This window comes from Notechis scutatus, chromosome 7, assembly GCF_049901735.1.
Source record: "Notechis scutatus isolate UNSWTSFEM ecotype Mainland chromosome 7, rNotScu1.2, whole genome shotgun sequence".
NCBI lineage: Eukaryota > Metazoa > Chordata > Lepidosauria > Squamata > Elapidae > Notechis > Notechis scutatus.
The window spans coordinates 6,896,894-6,924,331 of NC_142015.1; the positions used below are offsets into that span (position 1 = coordinate 6,896,894).

General features: G+C 45.6%; 1 protein-coding gene across 2 annotated transcripts; it reads left to right on the forward strand.

Annotated features, from left to right (window-relative positions):
- The first annotated feature begins 3,067 nt into the window (after positions 1–3,067).
- Positions 3,068–27,200, forward strand: R3HCC1 (R3H domain and coiled-coil containing 1). Of its 2 annotated transcripts, XM_026681155.2 has the most exons (8): positions 3,068–3,194; positions 6,276–6,405; positions 7,555–7,692; positions 10,289–11,636; positions 14,597–14,769; positions 21,456–21,526; positions 24,038–24,133; positions 26,993–27,200. In XM_026681155.2, exons 2-8 carry the CDS (start codon positions 6,335–6,337, stop codon positions 27,139–27,141), a joined length of 2,046 nt encoding a protein of 681 aa, XP_026536940.2. In that variant the 5' UTR covers positions 3,068–3,194; positions 6,276–6,334; the 3' UTR covers positions 27,142–27,200. The 2 variants fall into 2 exon arrangements, with proteins under 2 accessions (XP_026536940.2, XP_087826054.1); XM_087969928.1 differs by lacking the exon at positions 24,038–24,133.
- The last annotated feature ends 238 nt before the right edge of the window (positions 27,201–27,438 follow it).

Below are 27,438 nucleotides of genomic sequence, written 5' to 3' on the forward strand. Positions count from 1 at the left end.
ATAAGGGTGGGCGAGCAGCAAGCAGACATGATCACCAGCTGATCTTCAGAGCTCGGGGTTCGCCCGAACCGATAGAATCCCACCAGTGGTGGTATTCTACCGGTTCGTCCCGGTTCTGCCAAGCCGGTAGCGGTGACGAGTGGCGGAGGCCCAACCGGCTCTCTCCGCTGCTCTGCTGTTGGGCCTACCTGCCCGCTTGGGCTCCCAGACTCACCTTTATCCTCTGCTCTTGACGCGCAGCTGCTTTGCACAGCACCGCAGAGTGCTGCGCAGCAGCAGCTGGAGCGACTGGGAGAGTGCAGGCTTGCAGGAGGTGAGTTGGAACGCCTCCGCGCGCCCACCAAGCCATGCCCACCAAACCGCTGGGAAAACGGTTTGAATCCCACCCCTGAATCCCCACCCCTGACCACCACTGAGCCCAAAATGCCTGTTGTTAAAGTGAGACGTTTGCAAAAGGGAGTTTTGCCCCATTTTATGAGCTTTTTTTTTTTTTGCCACGGTTGTTAAGTGAATCCCTGTAGGTGATCAGTTAGTGATCCGGTTGCTAAGCGACTCTGGCTTCCTTGTTGACTTTGCCCGTAAGAAGGTCGCAAAAGATGATCATGTGATCTTGGGATACAGCAAGTCATAAATATGAACCAGTGGCCAAGCGTCTGAATTTTGATCATGGGAACATGGGAGTGTTGCCAAGGTCGTAACCAGGGGTGGGATTCAACTGGCATTACTACCGGTTCTGTATTTGCGTTTTGAGGTACGCGCATCTACTACACCGTTAGCTGAGCCACTGGGACAGCTGAAAAGCGCAGCGCACAGGTGCACAGCATTTGAAAAGCCACTTTTTTCCCCTGCTTTTTCAACCTCAGCTGTGTCGCGCAAAGCAGCTGGGGTTGAAAAAGCAGGAAATAAAGGACAGGTAAGAGCCCGGGCGGGCAGGTCAGCGAAACCGCAGCAAGCACAGAACCGTTTTGGTGTCTGCTGCTCTTCAGAGCTAGCAGTTCTATAGAACCGGGCATAACCGGTAGCATCCCACCCCTGGTCGTAACCATGAAAAACAGTCGTAAGCCACACTTTTCAGGACTGTTGTGACTTTGAACGGTCACTAAATGAACTGTTGTAAGTCGAGGACTACCTGTACTGCTAGCTCGGCATGCTAAAACTCGATGTTGATCACCAATTCCCAGGAATAGTGCCCCACCTCTGCCTTAAAACAAGTCCCCAAACAGCTTCTCAACCCCAACGTATGGAAGATAGGAGAAATAGATCTATTCTTCTACAGACAGTTCTTGACTTACAAACCATTCGTTTAGTGACCGTTCAAAGCGACAGGAACCCTGAAAAAAAGTAACCGATGACCAATTTATTACACCTATGGCCGGGGGCAGCACCCCCAAGGTCACGTGATCAAAATTTGGACACTTTGGCAACCGGCAGCTATTTATGCCAGTCGTGTCATCCCCGTTTGTAGAGATGCTCGGCTTTGCAATGGTGAGATGCTGGTGCAGTGGTGAGAGTGCAGTACTACAGGCTCCTTCTGCTGACTGCCGGCTGACTGCAATTTGGCAGTTCGAATCTCACCAGGCTCAAGGTTGACTCAGCCTTCCGTCCTTCCAAGTTGGGTAAAATGAGGACCCAGATTATTGGGGGAATATGCTGACTCTGTAAACTGCTTAAAGAGGGCTGGAAAGCACTGTGAAGCGGTATATAAGTCTGTGCTAGTGCTATCAATATCTTATCTTGTATACTTACAATTTATATTGACTGTTTCCTAGTATGATTGATTGCTTATTGTACCCTATGACTATCATTAAGTGTCGTACCTGATGATTCTCGACTCCTGATGAATGTATCTTTTCTTTTATGTATACGGAGAGTATTTACACCAAGACAAATTCCTTGTGTGTCCAATCACACTTGGCCAATAAAAGTATTCTATTCTATTCTATCTCTCTGTCTCTCACTATTTGTCTCTCTGTCTTATCATCTATTAACATCTCTATCTATCTATCTACCTACCTACCTCTATCTATCATCTGTTATCTCTTTCTGTCTGTTTATCATCTATCTATCTATCTATCTATCTATCTATCTATCTATCTATCTATCTATCTATCTATCTATCTATCTATCTATCTATCTATCTATCTATCTATCTATCTATCTATCCATCCATCCATCCATCCATCCATCCATCCATCCATCCATCCATATCACCTATCTTAATTCTATTTAAATCTATCTATTAGAATTCAGTATTGTAGGCTAATTCAGCTCACTGCCAGAAGTTCGATTCCGACCGGAAGCCTTCCATCCTTCCGAGGTTGGTAAAACAAGACCCAGATTGTTGGGGGCAATAGGCTGACCTTGTAAACCGCTTAGAGAGGGCTGTAAAGCATTATTAAGCAATATATAAATTCAAATAATAATAATAATGATAATATAAGTCTTAAGTGCTATTGAAATTGACTCAGCCTTCCATCCTCATTCCAAGGTGGGTAAAATGGGGACCCAGATTGTTGGGGGCCATATGACTTACAATAGCACTTAAGAAGACTTATACAATATATAAGTCTTAAGTGCTATTGCTCTTTGTAACCTTCTCAAACCAAAGTCAGTAGGGGAAGCTGGATCCGCTTAAGGACTGCAGGGTTCACTTAACAACGGCAGGGATTCAATTAAACCACCGCGGCCAAAAGATTATAGAATGAGGTCAAGGCCAAAAAAATCCCCGCTGCCTTGCTTAAGAACTGAAATCTGGGGGCTCCGTTGCACCCGTTATGCCGAGGACTCGCCGTATCTGGGTGTGTTTTCTGGGAACGTTCCTCTCTGTTGGAGGTACCAGTATAACCCAGATGACATAAGGTCTCCTGCTGGAGGCAGGGGGTTGGGCTAGATGACCTCTGAGGTGCCTTCCAGCCCTGGATTGCCGTGCCATGCTGTTCTATCCCCAGCACCGGAGGGAAAAGTGGCATTTCTCTCTCTCTCTCTCTCTCTCTCACACACACACACACACACACCCCGCCTTCTAAACCGGAGCGAAGGCGCGGCTGTCACCCGGCGCACCGCCCAATCCGAGCCGCCGGCGCTCACGTGGACCCCGGATACGCGCGGGGGAGGCGGGGAGGAGCCGAGCCCGAGCTCGGCCAAGGCCATCGGCTTGCCGGGAAAGAGGACGGACTCTCTAGCCGGGCTTGGCGGTACGTGCAGGGAGGGTCCCCTCCGGGTGGACTGGGGGTGGAAGGGGGACGGGGTCCCGGATCGCTTCTCCAAGCCCCCGGCGGCCTGGCTTGGCTTGGCTTGGCTTGGCAGGGCGGGGGACGGACGGGCGGACAAGAAGAAGCAGAAGCAGCCCCGCAGTGGCTTCGGGGCCCCGTTGCTTCGCGCGGGGCCGCCCTTGGCTTGCGCGCTCCCAACGGTGCGCTCCCCGCGGAGAGCGCACGGGCTTTGGAGACGCTGCGCGCGGGGCGCGGGGGGAGCGCCGGTGGGCAGGAGAGGCCGGCAGGTAGGTGGGGAGGGGGCGTCTCCAGCGAGGCCACCCTGTGGCGGGAATTGGGGGGGGGGAGATTCAAGCCACCCCCACCCACCCACCCCAGTGCCCGTTCTGCTTTGTGACAAGGGTATTGCTCAACTGGCACCTTAGAGGCTGGTTCGCCTTATGGGAACCTCTCGCGGTCTTCTGGAGAGAAGTGGTACAAGCTGGATCCAGATGCGCGGTGGCTTTGTGTGTGTGTGTGTGTGTGTGTTTCCCCACCCCGCCTCTCTCTCTCTCTCCCCCCACCCCACACGCACCCCCAAAGCTGCCTCTTTGTCTTAGGTTGGCACCAAAGGCCATAAAATCATTGGGGTCAGGAGAGTATTGGCTGAAGGGTAGCCAAGGGTCCATTTGGACAAACAAACAAACAAATAAATCCATCCATCCCACCTAACTGCCTTTAAAACAACCTCCATAACCCCCCCCCACCCTGTTTATATCCTGCCGGTTTTTAAAAAAAAAGAACAAGAAAAAAGAAACAAGGGCAAAGAAAATGTATTTATTTATTTATTTTGTTAAAAGCTTACAATACAATAGAAATAAGAATAAACATAAGTTTAAATAGAAGAAATAGGAATTAATAATTGGGGACAATAGGACAGGGACCGTAGGCACGATTGTGCGCTTATGTAAGCCCCTTAATTTGTAATTGTGTGTGTGTGTGTGTTGTGGTTGAAACTGCCCAGAATCACTGAGAGTGAGTGGGCGGCCATATGAATTCAAATAAATAAATATTGGGAGATATATAGAAACCTTTAAATTCTCATAAATTAAATAAATACATAAATACATAGAAACCTTTAAATTCTCATAAATAAATAAATAAACAAACAAACAAATACTGGGAGATATATAGAAACCTTTCCCGAAACTTCCCCTTGACAATTTGCAATATTTGGCATTTCTGTTCAGCAGATAGCGTGTGTCACCTGTGCGTTCATTTTCTTAGCTATGCCAACCTTTAGAATGCATGAAGCAGTCCCTCTCTGTATATGCCTCTATATAGGTACTCCCCAATCCGCCACCCTTCAAATGGCAACCGTTCGAAGTTACAACGGCACTGCAGAAAGTGACTTAACGCCTGGTCCTTGCACTTACAACCAGTCCTTGTACTTATAACTGTTGCAATATCCCCAGGATCACAGGATCCAAATCCATGTGGTCGGTCTTGCTGCAATGTCTACAAGAAAAAAACTGGTTACAGAATTATGGCTGTCAATTTGTGACAATTTCTGGAGATAGAACAATCTCTGGAAAATGATATTTACATGCATACTTATTGGCCTTCCACTCATATAAACCAGGGAGTGACCCTAACTGTTTGAGAACAGCTATTTTCTTAACAGGGATGTTATTATCCACTATTAATGTACTATAATGTGTCAGTACTATTTTTTTTATATATTGTAAATAGTGATGTCTGTTGCTAGTCTAAGACAGTAATACAGTTATATTCTATTCTTCTATTCTAAATCCATGTGGTTGGCAACCATCACGAATTTAAATGATTGCAATGTCCCGGAATCACATTGCCACCTTCCCAGCTGGCTTCTAACCAGCAAAGTCGATTGGGCGGAAAAACAAGTCGCTGAAAGAACATGTGACTCACTTAATAACTGCAATGGTTTGCTGAACATCCATGTCAAAAAAACGTTGCAAAATGAGGCAGGACTCACATAACGATTGCCTTGCTTAGCAGTGAAAATTCTTGTCCCAATTGCGGCCATAAGTCAAAGACTTATGTATTCTATAGCAGTGGTCGCCAACCAGTGAGCCGGGGACCACTGGTGGTCCGTGAGAAAATTTTGGTGGTCCGCAGAGAAATGTCACTCCCAAAGCAATTAATCCAGGCTGCGCGGGAACACAAGGCTGCGCCGCCCACATGGCCCGTGGGAACACAAGGCTTGTGTCGCTTGCATTGTGAACAACATGAGGTAGTGAGGGGAGGGGGGAAAGGGTGTCTTTCTTTCTCTCCCCCAAACTCCGCCAGAAATGAGTCTTTGGAACCCTGCAAGGCCTCCTGCACCAAGAGGCTGCACCAGCGCAACAAGTCTCACAAAGACTCATTTGGGGGAGAGAAAGAAGACATCTGCTGCTTCTGCTGCTTTCCTTGCATGAAGCCAAAAGTCTCTCTCTCTCTCTTTCTCTCTCTCTCTCTCTCTCTCCCCCTGAGAACGGAGCTGGAGACAGTATCCTGCGATCCCAAATAAAGAATGATCAATCGGGAGGAAATGAGGTGGGGAATTTTCCTGCAGACTTTTTGGGGGATTTTCCCAGGGTCTCTGGTCCGCGGGATTTAAAATTATGAGTTTGTGCTTTCTGCAGAGACACTGGGAAAACATCAGCAAGCCACGGTCTGTCAAAATTCACATTAGTAGTCCGCGGGATTTAAAATTATGAGTTTGGTGGTCCCCGAGGTCCAAAAGGTTGGTGACCCCTGTTCTATAGCAGGGGTCTCCCACCTTGGCAACTTTAAGCCTGGAGGACTTCAACTACCAGAATTCCCCAGACAGCAAAGCTTTTTTTTTTTTTTTATATATATATGCCTATAGAACAAGGGTCTCCCCCTTGGCAACTTTAAGACTGGAGGACTTTAATTCCAGTCTTAAAGTTGCCAAGATGGGAGACCCTGTTTTATAGGCATGTTAAAAACGATAAGCAGTAGCATAAGATTATTCTTGATGAGTGGAGCAGACCTTTTTGGCCTGGTCTAATTATCTGCCCCATTTTGTTGCCCTCTTAACAGGCTACCACCCCACTGTCACCCTGGCGCTGCGTTGTTTGGACGGCGTGTTCCTTTCTCCTATGGAGAATGACTTCGTCGACAAAATCCTGGAGGAACTGGACCACTTCCTGATACAGAACCAGCTGGAAAAGTAAGACGCTTCTCTCTCGTTGCCCCAACCCAATGGGAGTCTTGGTCGGTCTGCCTGTCTGGCTGCAGAGCCTCTTCTGGTAGAAAAGCCATGAGTTCATTTTAAAAGGGATTAAATTGTAAGATTCATGAAATTTAGCTCTGCTTTTCCTTAAGAGATTTTTTTTTAAAGTGAGGCTATGCATGAAATGTTCTTCTCCTACCAAACTTGGGTTTTGCTTATGATTTGCATGGCTTGTATACTTTTTTAAAAAATCTTATTTTTATTTATTTGTATCCCACCTTTATTGTTTTTACACAAGGCAGCAGACATACCCAACTCATCTTTCTCGTCTGTTCCACACAACAACAACAACCCTGTGAGGTGGGTTGGGCTGAGAGAGTGAGTGACTGGCCCAAAGTCACCCAGCTGGCTTTCACAGTGAAGGCGGGACTTGAACTCGTGATCTCCTGCTTTCTAGCCTGGTGCATTAACCACTAGACCAAACTGGGTTTCTTTCTCTCTTCTTGTGGCTGCTAAATTGTCCCTTTCTTAAATAAAAAATAAAGGAGTTCTTGCGGATTTTACTTTGCTAATTGTTGCCAACTGTAGGGGGGGAGGGACGTGGTGCTCATGTCTGTTTCAAGGCCATTGAGTTGTCTGAAGACATTTCTGCGTCCAAGTGACCCTCTGTTAGCTTCCTACCCAAAGTGGTACCTATTTATCTACTCGCATTTGCATACTTTTTGAAAGTGGTGCGGTGGCCTAGAGGTGGCGCTCTCGCCTCACAATCAGAAGGCTGTGAACTGGTTCCTAGATAGAGGCAGATATTTCTCTGGGCACGATGAGAATGAATATAACTCCGCATTGGTGACAGGAAAGGCATCCGGCCAGTAAACACTCAGCTCCATCCAGTTGTCATGACTCCACCCCGCAAGGGATTAGGGGGTCGTTAAAAGAAAAAAAAAATGATGATTTGCATGCTTTTCGAACTGCTAGGTTGGCAGGAGCTGGAGCGAGGACAGGAACCACCTTGTCTTGTGTCGTTCGGGGTCTCGAACACGGGCTGCTGGCTTTCTAGCTGACAAGCCCAGCGTCTAAACCGCTGAGCCACCGCGCTGCGTTTTCTTGAGGGCAGCTGATTTTATTCTGTGTCTTCCTTCCTTGCAGAGTCCTCTTGTTTCCTCCTCTGTCTAGTCGCCTGAGATACTTGATCCACCGAACCGTTGACGACGTTGAGCTCCTGAGCAGTTTTTCTGTCGGAGAAGGATGGAGGAGGAGGACGGTGGTCTGTCATGCGGCAGTCAGGTGGGAGGCTCCCGTGTTTTAATTTAGCGTAGTTTACTTTATTGTCATTGCACATTGTACAATGAAATTAAATACCATCTTCAGTGTGCATCATGACCATGAAAATAAACACAAACACACATCCTTCGCAGAGAGAGAAACAACATGTCAGGGAAAGTCATGGAATTTGCTGATTCAGACAAAAATAATAATTCTATATCGAAGGACTCCAATGAATTATTTTGTGCTGGTTATTTAGTTCTTAGTTTACTATATTGTCATTGCACCTCGTACAATGAAATCAAACACCATCTTCAGTATACATCATGACCATGAAAATAAACACAAACACCCATCCTTCACCCTCCACACATTGAACCGGAAACCCCCGACACCACACCCAACACTGCATTACACAGCAGAATTCAAAAGAGATACTGCCCTGGGATAAAAGCTGTTTTTCAGCCTTTTTGTCCTTGTTTTTATTATCTTGTACCTTCTGCCAGATGGTAATCGTTCAAAAATAGGGCGGTTCCCAGGATGAGATGGATCTTTGAGAATGTTTTGAACTTTCTTAAGGCAGTAGGAGCTATAAAGCTCTTCCAAAGAGGAGAGAGGGCAACCAATGATCTTCTGGGCAATGACGCTAACCCTCTGGAGTGCTTTCCTATCTGGCACTGTGCAATTGGCAAACCACACACAGGTGCAGTAAGTTAATATTCTCTCTATGGTGCAGCGGTAGAAGGTCACCAGCAGTTTTTCATTCAGTTGTTTGTTTCCTGAGAAGTCTCAGTTAGTATAATAATGGTTGACTTTCGGTGCTCGGGACTGAATAAGAGGTTTATGTTAAAGAAGTAAAATTTAACTTACTGTTTTTTAAAATTAAATTAAAATAAATATTAAATTAAATGAACAGGAGGTTAAGATTTAATTTTAAAAGCAAATGAAAATAAATGAAGTGTATTAGACTAAACGAATAAGAGATTTAAGATTTTGCTCAAGAGCCGATAACCTGCAGCATGAGCTTTATTTCAAGAAGAGGACCTGAAACATTTTATTCCCCTGAGCTTTAATGTTCCAAAGCAACCTGCCCTCCAAATGTTAAAAGGCGTCTCAGATTTTTGGCAAGTGAGGGATTCTTAAATTTCCCCAAAATGAGGCAGCACAGAAGCCATTTTGGGTTAGACTTGTAGACGTGTAGAATCATAGAATTGATAGGGCTAGAAGGGACCTCGGAGGTCTTCTCACCCAACCCCCTGCCCAAGGGAGGAGACCTGGGTTCATTTCATAACAGATCACTCTTTTTTCCCTTCCACTTGCTGAAGAATAGGGACGAGCATGATCTGTTCTGCTTTCACATACCCAGTATATATATTATATTGAGAAAAAAAGCAGTAATCTGCAGTAACTGAATGTCCATTTTTCTATGAGACTCTGGAAAGATGGTGACCAGGGGTGAGCTTAAAAATTTTAGCAAAGGGTTCTCTGACCGGTTGCTGGGTGGGCGTGGCCATGGTGGGCGTGGCCCATGGCAGGGAAGGGGCGTTTTTGCCCTCCCCGGCCTCCAGCGGCTTTCCTCGAGCCTCCAGGAGGGCAAAAACAACCCTCCCTGGCAGAGGTGGGTATTCAGCAGGTATTCTGACCAGTTCTGGAGAACCGGTAGCGGAAATTTTGAGTAGTTCAGAGAACCGGCAAATCCCACCTCTAACTGGCCCCGCCAACCCCATCTATTCTCCACCTCCCAAGTCCCAGCTGATTGGCTGGGTCTTCTTTGGTTGCCCTGCACAGGAGAACGGAGCTGGAAAGCAGGCTAGTGGGGCAGGGAGGGAATGGGGATTTTACAGTATCCTTCCCCTGCCATGACCACAAAGACACGCCCACCAAGTTATGCCCACAGAACCGGTAGTAAAAATTTTTTGAATCCCACAACTGCTCCCTGGGCTCCGGAGGCTCTCTGGAAGCTGGAAAGAGGGTTGTTTCCGGCCTTCTCGAACTTCCGGGAGGCCCATTTTGGGCCCTTCCCGAGCCTCCACGCACACCCTGCATTTGCCTGCATCTAAAACAGGTCTCCTGGGGGGGACTCCTGGGAGAGCAGGGTGGGGTGGGCAGGGCCAGCCGGGAGTGGGATTCTGGTGTTCTCTGAACTGCACAGATTCTTTATCTAGGGCAGGGGTGGGCAAACTACGGCCCGCGGGCCACATCCGGCCCGTTGGTCTTTTTAATCCGGCCCGCCGAAGATTGGTACAGAATTAAGGTTTGATGTGAACGATTGAATGATTGCATTCATTTGATTTTGACTTGTAATGACAGGCATTTCGACACCAGGTGGCGGCCCGTCTGTCAAATTTTAAAAGTCAACGAGGCACCCGAGCCAAAAAGTTTGCCCACCCCTGATCTAGGGGCACTCCTGAACCCCTGCGGTGCTCCAACAGACCACCCTGGGTTGTGACTCACGTCGCCACTATACAGCTAGCAGATACCACTGGGTTCTTTAATAAAGATAGACTCTGGATTTCGCCTTTGCATGGGGTGTCAAAATCGGATGCATTTGGCCTCGGAGTTCTAAACCTGGACTTGCCTCATTTCTTGGCGTTTCGGATTCTTCTCTTGGATGTAGGTTGCCGGATGAGGCGGATTGCCCCAATGGTGCTGTTGAAGCTTCTCACTTCAACCACCCTCCCCATGCCAGAAGCAGAGGGAGCCGATCCAGAGGAGGCCCACGGCAGACGGAAGCCTTGGCCAACGGCCCCCAAGCCCGAAGAGGGAATGGCCGGGCTAGAAGGCAGCCGCCCAAGAAGCCAGACAGAGCTCTCTACGTGCCCAGGGCGATGCGGAAGAAGCTGGAGGACACGGGACAAGGTAGCTCCACGGAAGCCTTTGAGAGTGGATCGCATGGTATGAGCAGCAACAAGGAGGGATGTCACACATCCAGGACCGTTTGTGGCAGTGAACGGATTCCAGATGGACACAGATTGTCCAGCAAGACGGAATATGAAAACACCAAGTCTCAACCCCCACCCAAGCAAAGACATGCAGATATGGAGTCTGCTACTAATCAAAGTGACCGAGGTGTTCTGGGCTGCCCAGATGTCTCTCTTTGGAAGGAGGCACCAAGGGTATCTTACCTGGAAAAGCAGGAGAATGTGACGGTGGCCACATCGGTATCCAAAAGTAGTCCAAACCTATCTGAAATAGGTCCCCAACACAAAGATGGCAGGAACGTTTTTGTCCCACAAAGCTGTGGAAACTCAGGTTTTCCAGAAGAACTGATGGAGACTTTTGTTGACGCTCTTTCAAAAGTGAGTGGACATTCAACTTCGCCTGAGGGCCAGAAAATCGAAGCTCTAGATGTCCAAACATTGAGCACAATGCCGCTGTTCCTAGAAGGTTCGGATAAAAGCGGCCAGGATTCCATTGGGTTAGAAAGCGATACATTCTTGTCGCTTCCTGGGAACAGTGGGACAGATGCTTCCGATGATCTTCTGTTGGAATCTAGTCAGGACTCACCCCTCTTGGAAAATGACCACCGGACATGTCCATGTGCCGATGGAGGAGAGGAGTGCAAGCTTCTCCCAGGACTGGGAACGAGAACTGTCGAGTCCTCCAAGGACTCACTGGAGCTGCCGGCGGAAACCCAACCTCAAGATTGCACGGTTGCACTTCCGCTGGAGTGTGGCCAAACCCAGCCATCTGGACTCGTGAAGGAGGACCTATTGAGGTGGGACGGTTGCAAAACCCCATCTCGGCTAAATCCTCAAGCTGTACCCTACTTGCACACCTCCACCCCCAACGCCAACAAAGCCAAGCTATCATTCGAAAGCCAGAAGGAGGAGTCCGTAAGCCTGGAGGGGCATCAGTGGCCGGGGGTCGAGCTGTCTGCTGGGGATAGGAGCATGGGAGTTTCTTCAGCGGAAGGGAAGAGTAGCGTATTCGAGGATGATTGCGGGACGGAACTCTTGCAGGAAGTAAGTGCACGGTGCCATTACTTGTTTCCGCGAGGCCGGCTTCATTTCATGTAATGACTTTATTTCGTTTAGAGGGAGGCCTCGAGTTATGGCCACAATTGAGACCCAAGTTCATGCTGCTAAGTGAAACATTTTGAGCTTGGCCCCATATTACGGCTTTTCTCGCCTTAGCTGTTAAGGGAATCGTTGCGTTGGTTAAGTTAGTAACTCAATCACCTTTGGCGACCTTCAGGCAAGCCAAGTCAATGGGGAAGCCAGATTCATTTTACAACCCCTATTACTAACTTAACAACTGCAACGATTCTGTGATGACCCGGGGCGTGGCACGAAGGCAACACACCCAGATAATCAGTAGGATTCCCTTTATTTGCCCCCCAACGTCCCGGTTACTCTCTGGCCTAGAGTAAAACTCTCCCATGAACCTACAACAGCCTCTGGCTGCAGATACTCCAGTCCAAGCAGAATGTAAGCAGAATGACTGCAATCAATCACGCCAGCAGGGCAAGATAACGAGTCCAAAAATTCCAGCAAGGCAGTTAATCACACAGAAGCACGGCAATAATTCACAGAAGCAGAAGGAATGTCAGGAATGCAGGCTAACACTCACAACACTCGATGAATTCAGCGTTTGTTCCCGACACATGCCCCTCCCAACTGGCTCTCCTTTGAACTCCATCCCCAGGTGTGCCTTGTGAAGGGAATAGGGGCCCTTTCCTCTCCCGTAAGCCACCCAAGCCACGTTGTTCCCTTCTCCATTCCTGCATGCCCTAGGGTGAAGAAGGGGTGGGCCTGGGTCTTCCTCTGAACTCCCTCTCCCTTGTTCTACCTCTCCCCTGCTCTGCCTAGCTGGACTTTGCCCTTCCCCAGTTTCCTCCACAGCCAAGGGAGTCACACTCCCGCTCCCTGTCCAGCTGTTCATCTTCCTCCTCGGATTCAGACTCCAATGGAGAGAGGGCATGACAGATTCACTTAACAACTGTGGCAGGAAAGGCTGTAAAATAGGGCAAAATTCACTTAACAAATGTCTCACTTAGCAACAGAAATTTTGGGCTTCACGATGGTCGTAAGTCGTAAGACTACCTGTGCTTTGTTTTTGGTTTTTTTGCATTTTTTTTTTTGTGTACGTGTCAACTATTTACTGACTGACTTGACACACGGCAGTAAACCAGTAAACCATCATCTATTGCAGGGGTGTCAAACTCAAGGCCCGCAGGCTCAATCCGGCCTGCAGGGCGCTTAGATCTGTCCCTCGCGGCCAACCTAGAATTATCAAAGGACCAGCCCGCAGTGCCTCTGTTGGCCAAAACGGGCCATGGGGGGAATCCTGCGAGGTCTCCCTTGGCCCATTTTCAGCCGGCAGCCGGCAGAGTGGTGCAGGAGACCGTGGAGGCCAAAAACGGGCCGTGGGGAGGTGGGCGCAAGGCCCCCCGTGTGGCTCCTTTTCGACCAGCAGGGTGCTGCAGGAGGTGTCTGTCTCGTCTCCCTTTTTTCTCGCCCCTGAGAACTACAATGCTGATCCCTCCCTTGAAGAAATCAAGTCTGATACCCCTGGTCCATTGAACACACCAGCTTGGTTTCACACACGGGAAGTGAAATCCATGGTAATTTGTAAAGTACCTTTCTGATTTTTTTATTTTATTTTATTTTATTTTATTATTTTATTTGTTTGTCGAGCATGTATTAGATAACAAATATAAGTGTAAACATGGTTATTAATACATGAAATGGATATGAATAAAAAGGAACATTAGGACAGGGACAGTAGATACATTGGTGCACTTATGCATGCCCCTTACAAACCTCTTAGGAATGGGGTGAGGTCAACAGTAGACAGTCTGAGGTTAAAGTGTTTGAGGTTTAGCACACTTGTTATTTTCTGTCCTTCTTCAATGGGAGTTTTGTTCCACAATAAGCATCGTTTGCAGCTATGTTATTTCCTGGTGAAAAAAAATTATATATCAGGTTTTGGCTTAGCTTGAGCAGCCAACTTGCTGTTTCTCACTGTGCTGTCCGACACTTGGCAGAGATTTTCCCCACTCTGATCCTTTCTTTGGGAAGTGAAAAGTAACGCAAAAATACTTAATACGCAAACATGATTCTGTCTTTCTTGATTCAAAAGATCCAGGTTTTTTTTTAATCCACTGCAGTTGAACAGCTTTTGATTGTTAATGAATAATGAATCTTAAGAGGTTCAAGGCAATGTAACAACAACAAAAAAAATCAGATATTTAAAGTCTTTAAGGACAGGGAAAGCAGAACTATCTTAAGGAGCATTGTTGCTCTTTTAAATATTTTAAATAGAATAGAATTCTTTATTGGCCAAGTGTGATTGGACACATAAGGAATCTGTTTCTGGTGCATAAGCTCTCAGTTGTACATACAAAGAAGAAAGTGATAAATCATGATCATAATCATTTAAATACAATCATCATAAAACATAAAATGATAGTCAAAGGATACTAAATAAGACAGTGATAGTCATAGGATACTAAATAAGCAGTCAAGATAAATCATAATAGGATACAGTACTAAATAAAAGCAATCATATAAATCATGAGATACAAACAACAAAGTTATACATTCTATGTATTTGATTGTTATATAGTTTTTATATTTTCAGCTATGTTATAGAGGTTTTATGGAAATTGCCAGTCAACCTCATCAGTAGAATTGTATGCCTGCAAAGCTATTTCTGGGCTTTTACCCTTTTTGTGGGATCAAAGAATTGCTCCGTGAACGTTAATTAGCAGGAATTTATTATTTAGTAGATGGCCATGTGAATTACAATTATAGACATTGAATTCCAACAGGGCACTTCAGCTGTTGCTTAAAATGTTAAAAAGCACATCCAGAATGACCGTTGCCTAGTTTTGCTGATTGTGGTTTGTGTTGATCCTTCCTGTAGAGAAGTGAAGATGTAAAAAGGCGGTTTGCTTTCATTTCTTTTGCTCTTTTTTCAGATCACAAATTATTTGACCATAAAAGACATAAGCATTGAGAAGATTCAGTTTGATTACTCCAGTTATGGGGAGGCACAGATCAACGAAGGAGATTTTGGCCATGTGCTAGAGATCTATGATTTTTCCCCGTTGCTAAAAACAGAACATCTTATGGAGACCTTTGCAGATTTCCAGTAAGTGGTGATGTTACTTGTTCTGGGTCGTCCCAATAAGTAAAGATAAAGATTCCCCTCGCACATACGTGCTAGTCGTTTCCGGCTCTAGGGGGCGGTGCTCATCTCCGTTGCAAAGCTGAAGAGCCAGCGCTGTCTGAAGACGTCTCCGTGGTCATGTGGCCGGCAGGACTAAATACCGAAGGCGCACGGAATGCTGTGACCTTCCCACCAAAGGGGTCCCTATTTTTCTACTTTCATTTTTTTACATGTTTTCGAACTGCTAGGTTGACAGAAGCTGGGACAAGTAACGGGAGCTCACTCCATTACGCAGTGCTAGGGATTCGAACCACTGAACTGCCGACCTTTCTGATCGACAAGCTCAGTGTCTTAACCATTGAGCCACTGCGTCCCAAAACTTAGGACCAAAGCAGAACAGCCTTATCTGGAGGGGAAATGCACTGTAACTTTACAGAGTCTGTGGAGATTCTCTGTCATCCAGGTCATGGTTGTCCCAAAGGTGCTTTTTCAGAAGGCAACTTGGATTTTCTGGTTTTTTAAATTTTCTTCTCTATGCCCCTTATTCCAATTCTTATGAAAGCTGCCCTCTACGTAGTAAAGGATATGTAGCACTCCTATTGCAACTAGACTAAATTTTCATTGCTAATGTGCATTATTATATGGAATGATATGTTCAAATTGGTTAAAAAGAAAGGTAAAGAAGTCCATGCACATTTTACTCCGCTAATGGTTGGAGGCAATGCTCATCTGTCTCAAGGCCATTGAGTCAACACTGCCCAAAGACATTTTGCTTCTCATCCAATTCTGACGCAATGGTGGAGGATGGAGGGATTTACTGTATATTCCTTGCAGTCATCTGGTCATCAGCATTCCTTCTGAGAGTTGTTGAGACTGCTTGGAGGCTTACCTGTGCCCTCAGGTCACCTGAATAGTGCAAATGGGTATGGAGCCTTCTTGGAGCTGCTGAAAGGGACTATGTTGTAAGCAGGAGAGGGCTGTTGAGACAGCTGTTCAGTCTTAATGTAGATGGCCTCTTTGACCCCTCTTGTTCGAAAAGTCCATCCTTCACCATTCTGCCAGGACTGAAGAAGCTTCTTAGATGAGAAGCGAAATGTTTTTCAAGGAAAAAACAAAAGTCCAGTTGCCTTTTCAAAAAGCACCTTTGCAATAACTTTACAGAGACGTAAAAAACATGCAACACTGGGCATTGCCGATAGCAGAATTGCTGATGTAGCAGTAGCACTTAGATTTGTATACTTCACAGCCCTCTCTAAAGCGGTTACAGAGCCAGCCTCTTGCCCACGACAATTTGGATCTTCATTTTACTGACCTCAGAAGGATGGAAGGCTGAGTCAACCTCGAGCCAATCAGGATCGAACCGCTGGCAGTCGGCAGAATGAGTCTGCAATACTGCATTCTAGCCACTGTGCCACCACGGCTCATGTAGCTGCTTCAAGACCCTCTTATAGCAATAGCACTTAGACTTACATACCACTTTATAGGGCTTCCCTGTCCTCTCTAAGCGGTTTACAGAGTCAGCATATTGCCCCCAACAATTTGGGTCCTCATTTTACCCACCTCGGAAGGATGGGAGGCTGATGTTATGGTGTACAGTGTAGCTGGGATTGTGCAGATTGATCACTGATTGACTCGCCTAATTTTAATATTGGAGGCTATAAGTTTTGCTTGCCACGATGTAAAAAAGATGTTGAGGCTCTCGAAAGTGTGCAGAGAAGAGCAACAAAGAGGATTAGGGGATTGGAGGCTAAAACATATGATGAACGGTTACCGGAACTGGGTATGTCTAGTTTAATGAAAAGAAGGACTAGGGGAGACATGATAACAGCATTCCAGTATCTGAGGGGCTGCCACAAAGAAGAGGGAGTCAAGCTGTCCTCCAAAGCACCTGAAGCCATGGGTGGAAACTAATCAATCTAGAGGAGCAATTTAGAACGAAGGAGAAATTTCCTGACAGTGGGAACAATTAATCAGTGGAACAACTTGCCTCTCCAACACTGGAAGTTTTTAAAAAGATGTTGGATAACCATTTGTCTGAAGTGGTGTAGAGTTTCCTGCCTAGGCAGGGGGCTGGACTAGAAGACCTCCAAGGTCCCTTCCAACTCTTTTATTCTAAGCATCTATTGTGGGGAGAGAACCCTCAGCCCATTTGTATAATTCTAAGACAGCTCTTAGTTTCACAAATCTAAATATTAGCCCTGACCACTGATCAGTACATGGGGCAGAACTGTGCAGTTTTGAACTTGATTTGGAAGAGATCCTGTCTGTAGATTGATTCCGAGTGACTTTAAATAGTCGGTTTCACGGAAGCTAAACCTGCATGAGATCCCAAGCCCTTCTGAATCATTTTCAAAGTACGCACAATCTTTATGTAACTCATTAATATTCAATGTGTGGAGGGTGAAGGATGTGCGTTTGTGTCTATTTTCATAGTCATGATGTGCACTGAAGATGGTGTTTGATTTCGTTGTATGAGTTGCAATGACAATAAACTAAGCTAAACTAAATTAAACTAATAGGATGACTTTTTATGTTTCTACTTCTTATAACCTATTAAAATTTGGTGGCCCAATTTGCATGATGTGCTTTACCAGCTGGGGGAAAAGGGCACTACAAGGAGCCGTAATGGCACAGTGATTAGAATGCAGTATTGCAGGCAAACTCTGCCCACAGCCAGCAGTTCAGTCCTGACCAGTTCAAGGTTGACTCAGCTTTCCATCCTTCCGAGGTCGACGGAATGAGGGACCAGATTGTTGGGGGCAATTATGCTGATTCTGTAAACCACTTAGAGAGGGCTGTGAAGCACCGTGAAGTCCAAGTGCTATTGCTAATTAAAAAAAATATTATTTTTTTCAATTTCGAGGCTGCCCAACTGGGGACAATTTATAATAAGAGGAGTATGAAAAAGAAGCAATTATATCAAAGAACGAGAATACAACTAGAAGACTGGTCCCTAATTTAAGAAAACCATAAGAAGTATTTCATACTAAATGTATAAAACTGCTAAATCTATGCTAGGCACAGCCATGTGTGCAGCTAAATATAGTTGATTGATCTCCATTGCTGACCCTAAAGTGGTTAGCTTTACCTTAAAACAGCCCAGGACTGTTTGGAGCAAGTATGTTGTATGATGAACAACTTACCTGGGAGTCAAACTGCTCTCTTCTGAATTCTAAGATAGAGATGAAATTCTAGACAAGCCCCATAAGAATTCTCTAGCACGTCTTTGTCCCCTTTTTTTTTGCTTCATCCCCTTTTTGAATTTTTTTAAAATAAGATTTTTAATTTATTTTTCCATTGCTTTTAAAATAGTGACAAAAAAGAAATGGAAAAAAAAAGTGCAAATAAGGACATTGTCAAAGAAAAACACACACATAGGCAGTGCTTTAAAAGAAAATAAACAGCAAAGGAAAAAGTGTACTGTATCATTTTAATAGTAAATAAGGGCTGCATGGTATGTTTAATATTTATGGAACAAATTTATATAGCTTTGCAACATGAACATTAATGTCGCAACATTAGGCATGTTACAAGCTTTTGTTTACCTTTTTCCTTTGCATTAAAGAAAGAAAAAAATGCTAGCTTTCTTGGAGATCGATGGAAAGATTGAAAAGATGATGGGTACATACCTGATCCAGTCATCTCGGAATAATAACAGAGTTAGAAGGGACATTGGAGGTCATTTAGTCCAACTCCCTGCTCAAGCAAGAAACCCTATAAATCCTCTTGATCTCTGTAATTCAGAGACGTGGTTTACAATTCTCTGAATGGCAGAAGGGACAACTGAATCAGCTGCAAATCACAACCAGGGATTTCCATTTCAACCCCTTAAGTGTTTTAAGAGCGCACCAATTGCCTTTCTTGAATTAGCATGGAAGTCTGACCAACGTTTCCCAAGCAGGTTAGGAAGAAAATTACAAAAATAACGGCTAAGCTGAATTTGCTTCCTGTAGCTAGAACTAAAACCCCATTTTTAATAAGGTTGGACGTTCTTGTTTCCAATCATTCCTAACAGTCCTGTCTGAATGGGATCTAAGCATTTAAATAGAATGTAATTCTTTATTGGCCAAGTGTGATTGGACACACAAGGAATTTGTCTTGGTGCAAATGCTCCCAATGTACATAAAAGAAAAGATACATTCATCAAGAGTCAAAAATCTTCAGGTACAATACTTAATAATAGTCATAGGGTACAATAAGCAATCGAATCATACTAGGAAACAGTCCATATAAATCGTAAGGATACAAGCGACAAAGTTGCAGTCATACAGCCTCCCTTGAATAGGCCTTACCGCATTATGCAATGACGGATTCACCAAGCTAATTATGCAGCTTATGCAGTCTTTTCTTTGATGGCGATTGGCGGAAAAATGGAGATTAAGTAGAATACACATTCTTCAGGACACCTACTGTTCATCCCTTGATTAGAGCAATGCCTCTCTCAGCTGACAGATAATTGGAGGCCAAATCAAAGAGTTGAGTATGTTGCAGGCATAATATTTTCCCCTAATGAATACACATGAAGGGAGGCTGGCGAGATCTTGTTGGGAAATGCAGCACAGAGAAAAGAAAAGTAATAAGCTTTATTTTTCCCCAGCTTTCTCTGAACAAGGGTGACCTGGCCATTCATCCATGCCTTGCTGGGATCCTTAGGAAAGATAATTTATTATGTGATTGGTTTCACTTAATCCTTAGGAAAGATAATTTGTTGGTGATTGGTTTCACAAAATTAATAAATGCATACATTTCACTCCAGACATTTTTTTCCTGAGAGCTGAAGGCACTTTCTGTAGAGGTCTTACTCCCTAAAACATTGTAGGATAGATTGTCCAAGAAAGATTGACTTGGTCCAAAGTCAGCAAAGGAGTTCCATGGTCCAATGATGACTTGAATCTGATTCTCCCCCAGTCCAATAATAGCAACAGCACTTAGACTTATATGCCGCTTCACAGTGCTTTACAGCTCCATACTAAGCAGTTTAAAGAGTCAGCCTATTGGCCCCCAACAATCTGGCTCCTCATTTTACCAACCTCGAAAGGATGGAAGGCTGAGTCAACCTGGAGCCGGTCAGGATCGAATTGCTGGCAGTGGGCAGAGTTAGCCTGCAATACCGCATTCTAACTATTGCACCACCGTGGCTCTAATCTTACCATCCAAGACTTGGAAGGGCCTTTTTCAGTGCCCTTCCACCACCAATCAGTGAGGGAAGATACAGAGACGTCTCAAACAGAGACTGCCCATGTGGTGTGGATGGACGGAATTGTTGGAACTTGTTATAGCACTTAGACGTGTTATAGTGCTTTACGGCCCCCTGAAACAGTTTACAGAGTCAGCCTCTTGCCCCCAATAATCTGGTTCCTCATTTTACCCACCTGGGAAGGATGGAAGGCTGAGTCAGTCTTGAGCCTGGTGGGATTTGATCTGTCAAATCGAAGTAGGAGAAGCTTGCAGTTCTGCACTCTAAGCACTGTGCCACCGAGGCTCCATGTTATGCAAGCCAGATGTTATTGTTTCCACTATTTCATGAATACCTTGGTCATTCTGATTTGTTTTCTCTTAAAATGCTATTATTGTCTCAATCTGACTCCATATCTCTGTCTACAGTCAAGTATTGCCCAGCAGTCTCCTGCAGTCTAGAGCAGGGGTGTCAAACTCAAGGCCCATGGGCCAGATCCAACCCGCAGGGCGCTTAAATCTGGCTTGCGGGAGTGGCCTGGAACTAGCAAAGGATCGGCCTGCGGTGCCTCTGCTAGTGAAAATGGGAATGGGGGGGGTGTCTGCGTGCAGCCCCCGTGCCCCATTTTCGGCCTGGACAGCCTCCTGTAGCATCCTGCCAGCCAAAATGGGGCACTGGGGGTGGCTGCATGCGGTCTCCCATGCCTCGTTTTGGCTGGCAAAGTACCAAAATTTTGGGCCATCCAGGCCAAAAAGATGGCATGGGGGAGCTGCACGTGCCCTCCTACGCCCCATTTTGGGTGCTGCAGGAGGCATCTGCCCCGTCTCTCTCCTCACGCCTTCTCTGGCCGGTCAGCAGAGGAGAACTACAATACTGATCCGGCCCTTGAAGGAATCCAGTTTTGACACCCCTGGTCTAGAGCTTGGCTTCTAACCGGGCCCTCCAGATATTTTAGATATTCTGGAATATTTATATATATTCGTTTCCCTCCTTTTGTACTTTTTTTTTAAAAATTAACTGTGATTTCTGCATTCTCATGTGTTCCTATGACCGAATAAAGAATAACCTAGCCATGTGTTTTCCAACCTTGGCAACTTTGAGGTGTGTGGACATCCCACTCCCCAAATTCTCAGCAGTGGCCAAACTGGCTGTGGAATTCTGGGATTTGAAGTCCACAGGCCAGGAAGTGGACAAGGCTGGAAATATCAGTCTAACCGCACCATTAGGTGCGTCATGTCTGCTGAAATTGTACAACGACGGCTTTGCAAATTGGTCCCATGCCACCCCATTTTGAAATCCCCATATCCCTGAGTTCGGTGCTACTCTCTGCGTACAACCAACCCAGGGAGGGGGCCTTCTATTCTGCTTACTGGGCAGGAATGCAGAAAACTCTTGGAGGGAGATGAAAGCGTGAGATCTGAATTTGCATGAAAACTTACTCCGGTGAAACTATGACATTTAAAGCATTGCAACTCTGATCTATCTCTTTCAGAGAGGGTGGATTTAAGTTGCAGTGGGTTGATGACACTCATGCCCTTGGGATCTTTTCCAGTTTGGCAGCAGGTAATTTTTGTCTCTCTCTGTGTGTGTGTGTGTGTGTGTGTGTGTGTATGTGTGCGGGCGCGCGTGCACAAGTCTTGCTTTTCATGCGTAAAATAAAGTCTGCTGTTGCTTCCTCTTTAATGGGTGTTGGTTAGGGGTGGGTGTCAGGATTCCGGCAGTTATCCGAAAGCTCATGGACACAGAGAGGCGATGGGCTGCCTGGGAAAAAAGAAGCTTTCACAGTGAGATGGGCACTCCTAACCTGGTGCCACTTGCTAGAACGGGGACAGAGGTCATTCGAAGTCTGGACCGACCATAAAAATCTGGAGGCCCTTCGGACCCCGTGAAAACCATCACCCAAACAAGGCCGCTGGGCTCAGTATTTCAACCGATTCAATCTTCGTGCTAAAGCACATCCCAGGGGGAAGGAACTTTCTGGCTGACGCCCTCTCCCATATTCCCCAGTACAAGTTCTCCCAGTTTGGACTGGTTTGGGTGAACCCCTTGTTCCAATGATCAGCTGGCTCCGAACCGGTTCACTCGGACGAGCATGTGAGCCCACCCACCCCTGCTCTTTCCTGTGCTTTATTTCCTTTTGTTTAGAGCACAGCTGATTCGCAGGGCAGAGCGGTTCGCTGTGCCTCAGCTGTTTTATTCACAGGGACTGGGGCAGAAGGTAAATATTAGAGCTGAAAATGGGCTTTTTTTTAAACGCGGAGCACGCGCATGGACCGCGCGAAGTCCCCGATCACCCAGCTAGTTCTTGCATCACTTGAATCACACCCACTGGTGTTGATGCCTTATCCTCTCCTCTCCCTCTGCAAATTGGGTTGGAAGAACTTCATAAGCCATCATCACACACATCACACTGCATTGGTAAGGCCACATTTGGAATACTATGCCCCGTTCTGGTCACCATGAAATAAAAAAAGATGTCGATACTCTAAAACAGGGGTGTCAAACTCAAAGCCCGCAGTCCAGGTCCGGCCCGCAGGGTGCCTAGGTCTGGCCCGTGGGGCCACCCTAGAAACAGCGAAGGACTGGCCCGTGGTGCCTCTGACCACAGGCTGCGAACTCTGTTTTCGCTGGCAGAGGGCTGCAGGAGGCTGTCACAGCTGAAAATGGAGCCAGGGAGGGTGTTGTGGTTCGCCGGCAGCGGGTGCGGACGGCTGAGGTCTCTGAGAATGAGGACTTGGATGAGGGGCCTGCATGTTACGCAGGTATGGGGCCAGGACTATCGGAGAATGGGGTGCTGCCTTCAGAGCTTGTAGAGTCTGGCACCAGTGACGAAGAGGACCTGGGGTGCCTGTGCTCAGTGTGCGTGTGCGCAGGGCTGCTTGAAGGAAAGAGTAGCTGAAGCAGCAAACGTGACTTGGGAGTAAGTTGATGGCTCCTCCCATAAGAGATAAAAGCCAGCCTTCGGGGTTGGCTTCTTTGCAGGAAGCAACTCCAAGTTCTTGTGGAAGTCCTGTCTGTTTGGAGATTTTTGGTTTTTGGAATATTTCTCTGCGGTTAATCTTGTATTCTTGCCAGCCTTTCGTAACTTTGAAATGTCTTGCTCTTATCTGGGACAATTAGTTTTAATGACTTTGCTGTGAATGAACAGAATTCACAGAGACACATTAAAAAGGTTTGCTTTTATATATGTGTTTATTTTATTTGAACAAGGCTTGGGTCAAAACAGAGGGCCGCATGCACCCCACTGAACTCCATTTTCACTGGCAAGGTGCTCGCAAAACAAAGTCCTAGCAAAAGTGGATCTCCTCAGCCCACAGGTGCCCCTGACATGAGTGACATGGAGTGGGCCACGCCCACCTGGCCACGCCCCCCCAAAGGTCAAATACAACCCTGATGCGGCCTTCAATGAAATTGAGTTTGACACCTCTGCTCTAGAACAGACTTTGTCAAACACAAGGCCCATGGGCCAGATCCTGGGCATCCTTGGGCTACTGTAGATGAATGCATGGACCACGTCTTCAGGTCCCTGGGACAGGAAAAGGCCACACAATTTTATCACCCCCCACCCTAAGACAACCTCTCATAAAGAACTCTCATGAGACCAACTCATGGAGCATTGAGCTCAAAAGTGTCAACTTATAAAATATTTCTATGGTCTTTTTAGAGTTGCCAACAGAAAGGTAGGGGGGAGCAGTGCAGCAGCTTTCAAACTGAAAGTGCATTCCATAAATGTTTTCAAAGATAGTAAATAGGTGACCGAAAAATTCTAACTGGAGAACATGATTGATGACTCTTGGCTATGGATGTGTCCCAGTGGAGAATATGAATTACCATATACCCAGGGGGTGGAGGGAAGGCCAAGGGTGACAATGAATTGTGTGCCTCAGAGTCGGCTACACCCAGGCAATGCCAGACAGTTTAATTCCCAATAAATCCTTTCTGAGTTTTGGAAGTTTGGCTCGAGACTCACGATTTAAATGGGGGTAACTGCTGGAATCCTGACAGCTAGCCAAATCTGAGACACAAGTATCTGCTGTGAATCGGTGTCTCAAAGGATTCTCTCTCATTTTTTAGCATCTCAAGCCCTGGAACAGAACTATACCTCCGTCAAAATCCGGCCTCTGATCCATGGAACGAGACAGTCAAAAATCAAGGCACTTCAGCGTCCAAGTAAGATATGAAGCCAATTTGGCACGCCTCCTCCTAAAAGCTGTGGAAGACGACTTCTATGCAAAATGGAGGTGGATTTATGTCACTTGACTTCTAAATTCTAGCCTAGTCTTGCAATGACTTGCGAGTGCCAGGGAAATCCTTGGGGGCAAATAGGTGGGTGGGCCAAAGGAAGGACCAGTCTTTTTCTTCTTCCTTTGTTTGGCTTCTGTGCTGCTGTTCAAAGAAGGAAAGCACATTTTCCATCTCTTGTCATTTCTAGAAGGTGATGATTTAAAAATTGTTTTGCTAATAAATTCGTGCTCCTGCATTTGAGATGCTGGCCTCACTGACACTTCACAGGTGGCCCAGAAACATAGATGGCTAATAAGCTTCTGAACAGGCTAACAGTTTTTCTGGTCGTCTCGCATCTAGAATATTTAGAAAGTAGCTAGGTCTAGTTTAGTTTAGAAAAACAGCTAAGTTGGGATTGGTTGAGAGTATCGATGATCATAATAATGAGTGGTGCGATGGCCTGGAGGTGGCGCTCTCGCCTCACAATCAGGAGGCTGTGAGTTCAATCCCAGGTAGAGGAAGATATTTCTTTCTCTGGGCACACCGAGAATTTATCTGCTGAGCAAAACTCCGCATTGGTGACAAGAAGGGCATCCGGCCAGTAAACACTCAGCTCCATTCAGTTGCCCAGACTCCACCCCGCAAGGGATTATGATGATGATCGATGATCATAATAGGGTAAAGCTGCTTCACAAAAGCTACTGACCTTTAGCATCCTGGGAAACAGCCTTTACTGCTGCATAAATGGACAGTGCTAAAGTTTTTGGATTCCTGGCCTTTCCTTTTGAAAGTAGCATCTGGAAGAAGGACTGCAGCTTACTATCAAGGCTTGAAGAACTGTGTCTTGCTTTTTTGGTATATATATTTATTGATAAGATATTGGAAGATATTGTAATAAAATAGATATAACAGAGTTGGAAGGAACCTTGTAGGTCATCTAGTCCAAGCAGGAGACCCTACACCAGTGGTGGTTAACCTTTTTGGGCTACTGTGCCAAAAATTGCTCGCGTGTTAGCGCACATGCACTCGTGTGCCAGCATCCAGAATGCAATGTGTCTCAGATTCGGTTAGCTGTCAGGATTCCAGCAGTTACCCCCATTTAAATCGTGAGTCTCGAGCCAAACTTCCAAAACTCAGAAAGGATTTATTGGGAATTGCTTAGGTGTAGCCGACTCTGAGACACACAATTCATTGTCACCCTTGGCAGTTTTTCACTCAGTTTGTTTCCTGAGAAGTCTCAAGTAGTATAATCTCTGCTGGGCCCTTTGTGTCTCAGAGTTGGCTACACCCAGGCTAGTTGCTTCTCACTGGACTTAGCCTATTACAGGAGAAAGTACTAAAACTTTCTACTACAGGAGAAAGTATTAAAACTGTCCCCACCTTTAGTGGGGCAGAAATTCTAACGTCTGTTAACTGTTGGGATGATTTGAGATAGGTAAGACGCCGTGGTGAGGTTTCTCTGAGTTGAATACAATAGTAGATTGTTAACAGAGGGTCTTGAAATTTTAAATCTTGTCATTTGTTGTTGTTGCTGTGCTACCTATGCACTTTTCCTGTTATTAATATAGTAGATTGATGACAGGTTCATAATTTGCAAACAGAGTCAGAAGTTCAAAAATTTCGGGCCTGTTTGGCAAGTGGTGGGAAATGGACCCTGTGGCAGTATATTTATTAATATTGAACTAGAGAGGCTAGTACAGGTAGTCCTCAACTTACAACCACAATCAAGCCCAAAATTCTTGTTGCTAAGTGAGACATTCATTAAGTGAGTTTTGCCCCGTTTTACGACCTTCCTTGGCACGCTCATTAAGTGAATTTGCAGCAATTGCTAAGTTGGTAACATGGCTGTTAAGAGACTCTGACTTTCCCGTCGACTTGGCTTGTCTGGCGGTCGCAAAAGGGGATCATGTGACCTCAGGAAGCGGCAACGGTCATAACTGCATGCCTGTAGCCAAGAGTCTGGATCTTGGTCATGTGACCACGGGGAAGCTGCATCGGATGTTAAGTGTGAAAAACGATCCTTTTTTTCAGTGCTGTTTGTCTGTAAGTTTGAACAGTTATTAAATGAACTGTTCCAAGTCGAGGACTCCCAGTATGTGACTAGAATAGAATATGGAATAGAATAGGGAATAGAATAGGGAAGGGAAGGGAAGAGACAGAATAGGAATAGGAATAGGAAGAGAACAAAATTAGAAGAGAAGAGAACAAAATTAGAAGAGAAAGGAATAGGAATAGGAAGATAAGAGAAGAGAAGAGATGGAATAGGAATAGAACAAAACTAGAAGAGAAGAGAAAGGAATAGGAATAGAATAGAATTAGAGTAAGAGTAAGAGTAAGAGTAAGAGTAGAAGAGTTGGAAGGGACCTCGGGGGTCTTCTAGTCCAACCCCCTGCTTAGGCAGGAAACTCTACACCACTTCAGACAAATGGTTATCCAACATCTTTTTAAACGTACGTGTGTGTGTGTGTGTGTGTGTGTGTGTTAAAGCACATTTTTAATGTGTTTGTTTTCTTTGTTTATTTTGGTAAATAAACCCCTTTTTTGGAATTTTGTATTTTAACTTTTTTAGAATGATAGATAGATAGATAGATAGATAGATAGATAGATAGATAGATAGATAGATAGATAGAAATTCTAACATCAAAATCTTCTGTACATTTAGATTAGATCTGATTTACTTGATGAAATCAAATGATTTGTAGCTTCGAGCCCATTGGGCCAGGCTTCATAAGGCTCCTTCTCCAATTCTTTCCCAATTCTTCTATTCCTTCTCTGCCAACTCTCTCTCTCTTTTTCCTTCCTCAGAGCTCCTTCAGTTGGCTAAAGAAAGACCCCAGACAGATACAGCAGTTGCCAGACGACTAGTAACCAGAGCCTTAGGATTACAGCGCAAATATCAGCAGAACTCAGGCTGCCAAGGATTGGAATCGGCAGCCACCAACCTGCCAGATTAAAAAGCAGAGAGTGGTTTGAAGTGACTTGGGGTGGCATTAAAACAATGTATACAACCGTGTGATGACGGCAGGGTCTCCTCTGTTCTTTTGGGTTGTGTTGTTGTTGTTGTTGTTGTTTTGGAGTAGCGACAGGCCGGTGGCGATAATCACAACTTTATATGTGTTAGAACTGGCAACGTTGGTTTGAGTTCATCCGTGGGGATTGATGAACGGGACAGAGGCTGATCCAGGGAAGACCCCACTGGAGGGCACTGCCGCCCTTAAAGAGAAGAGCTTCGTCTGCCAACTCAAAGTATT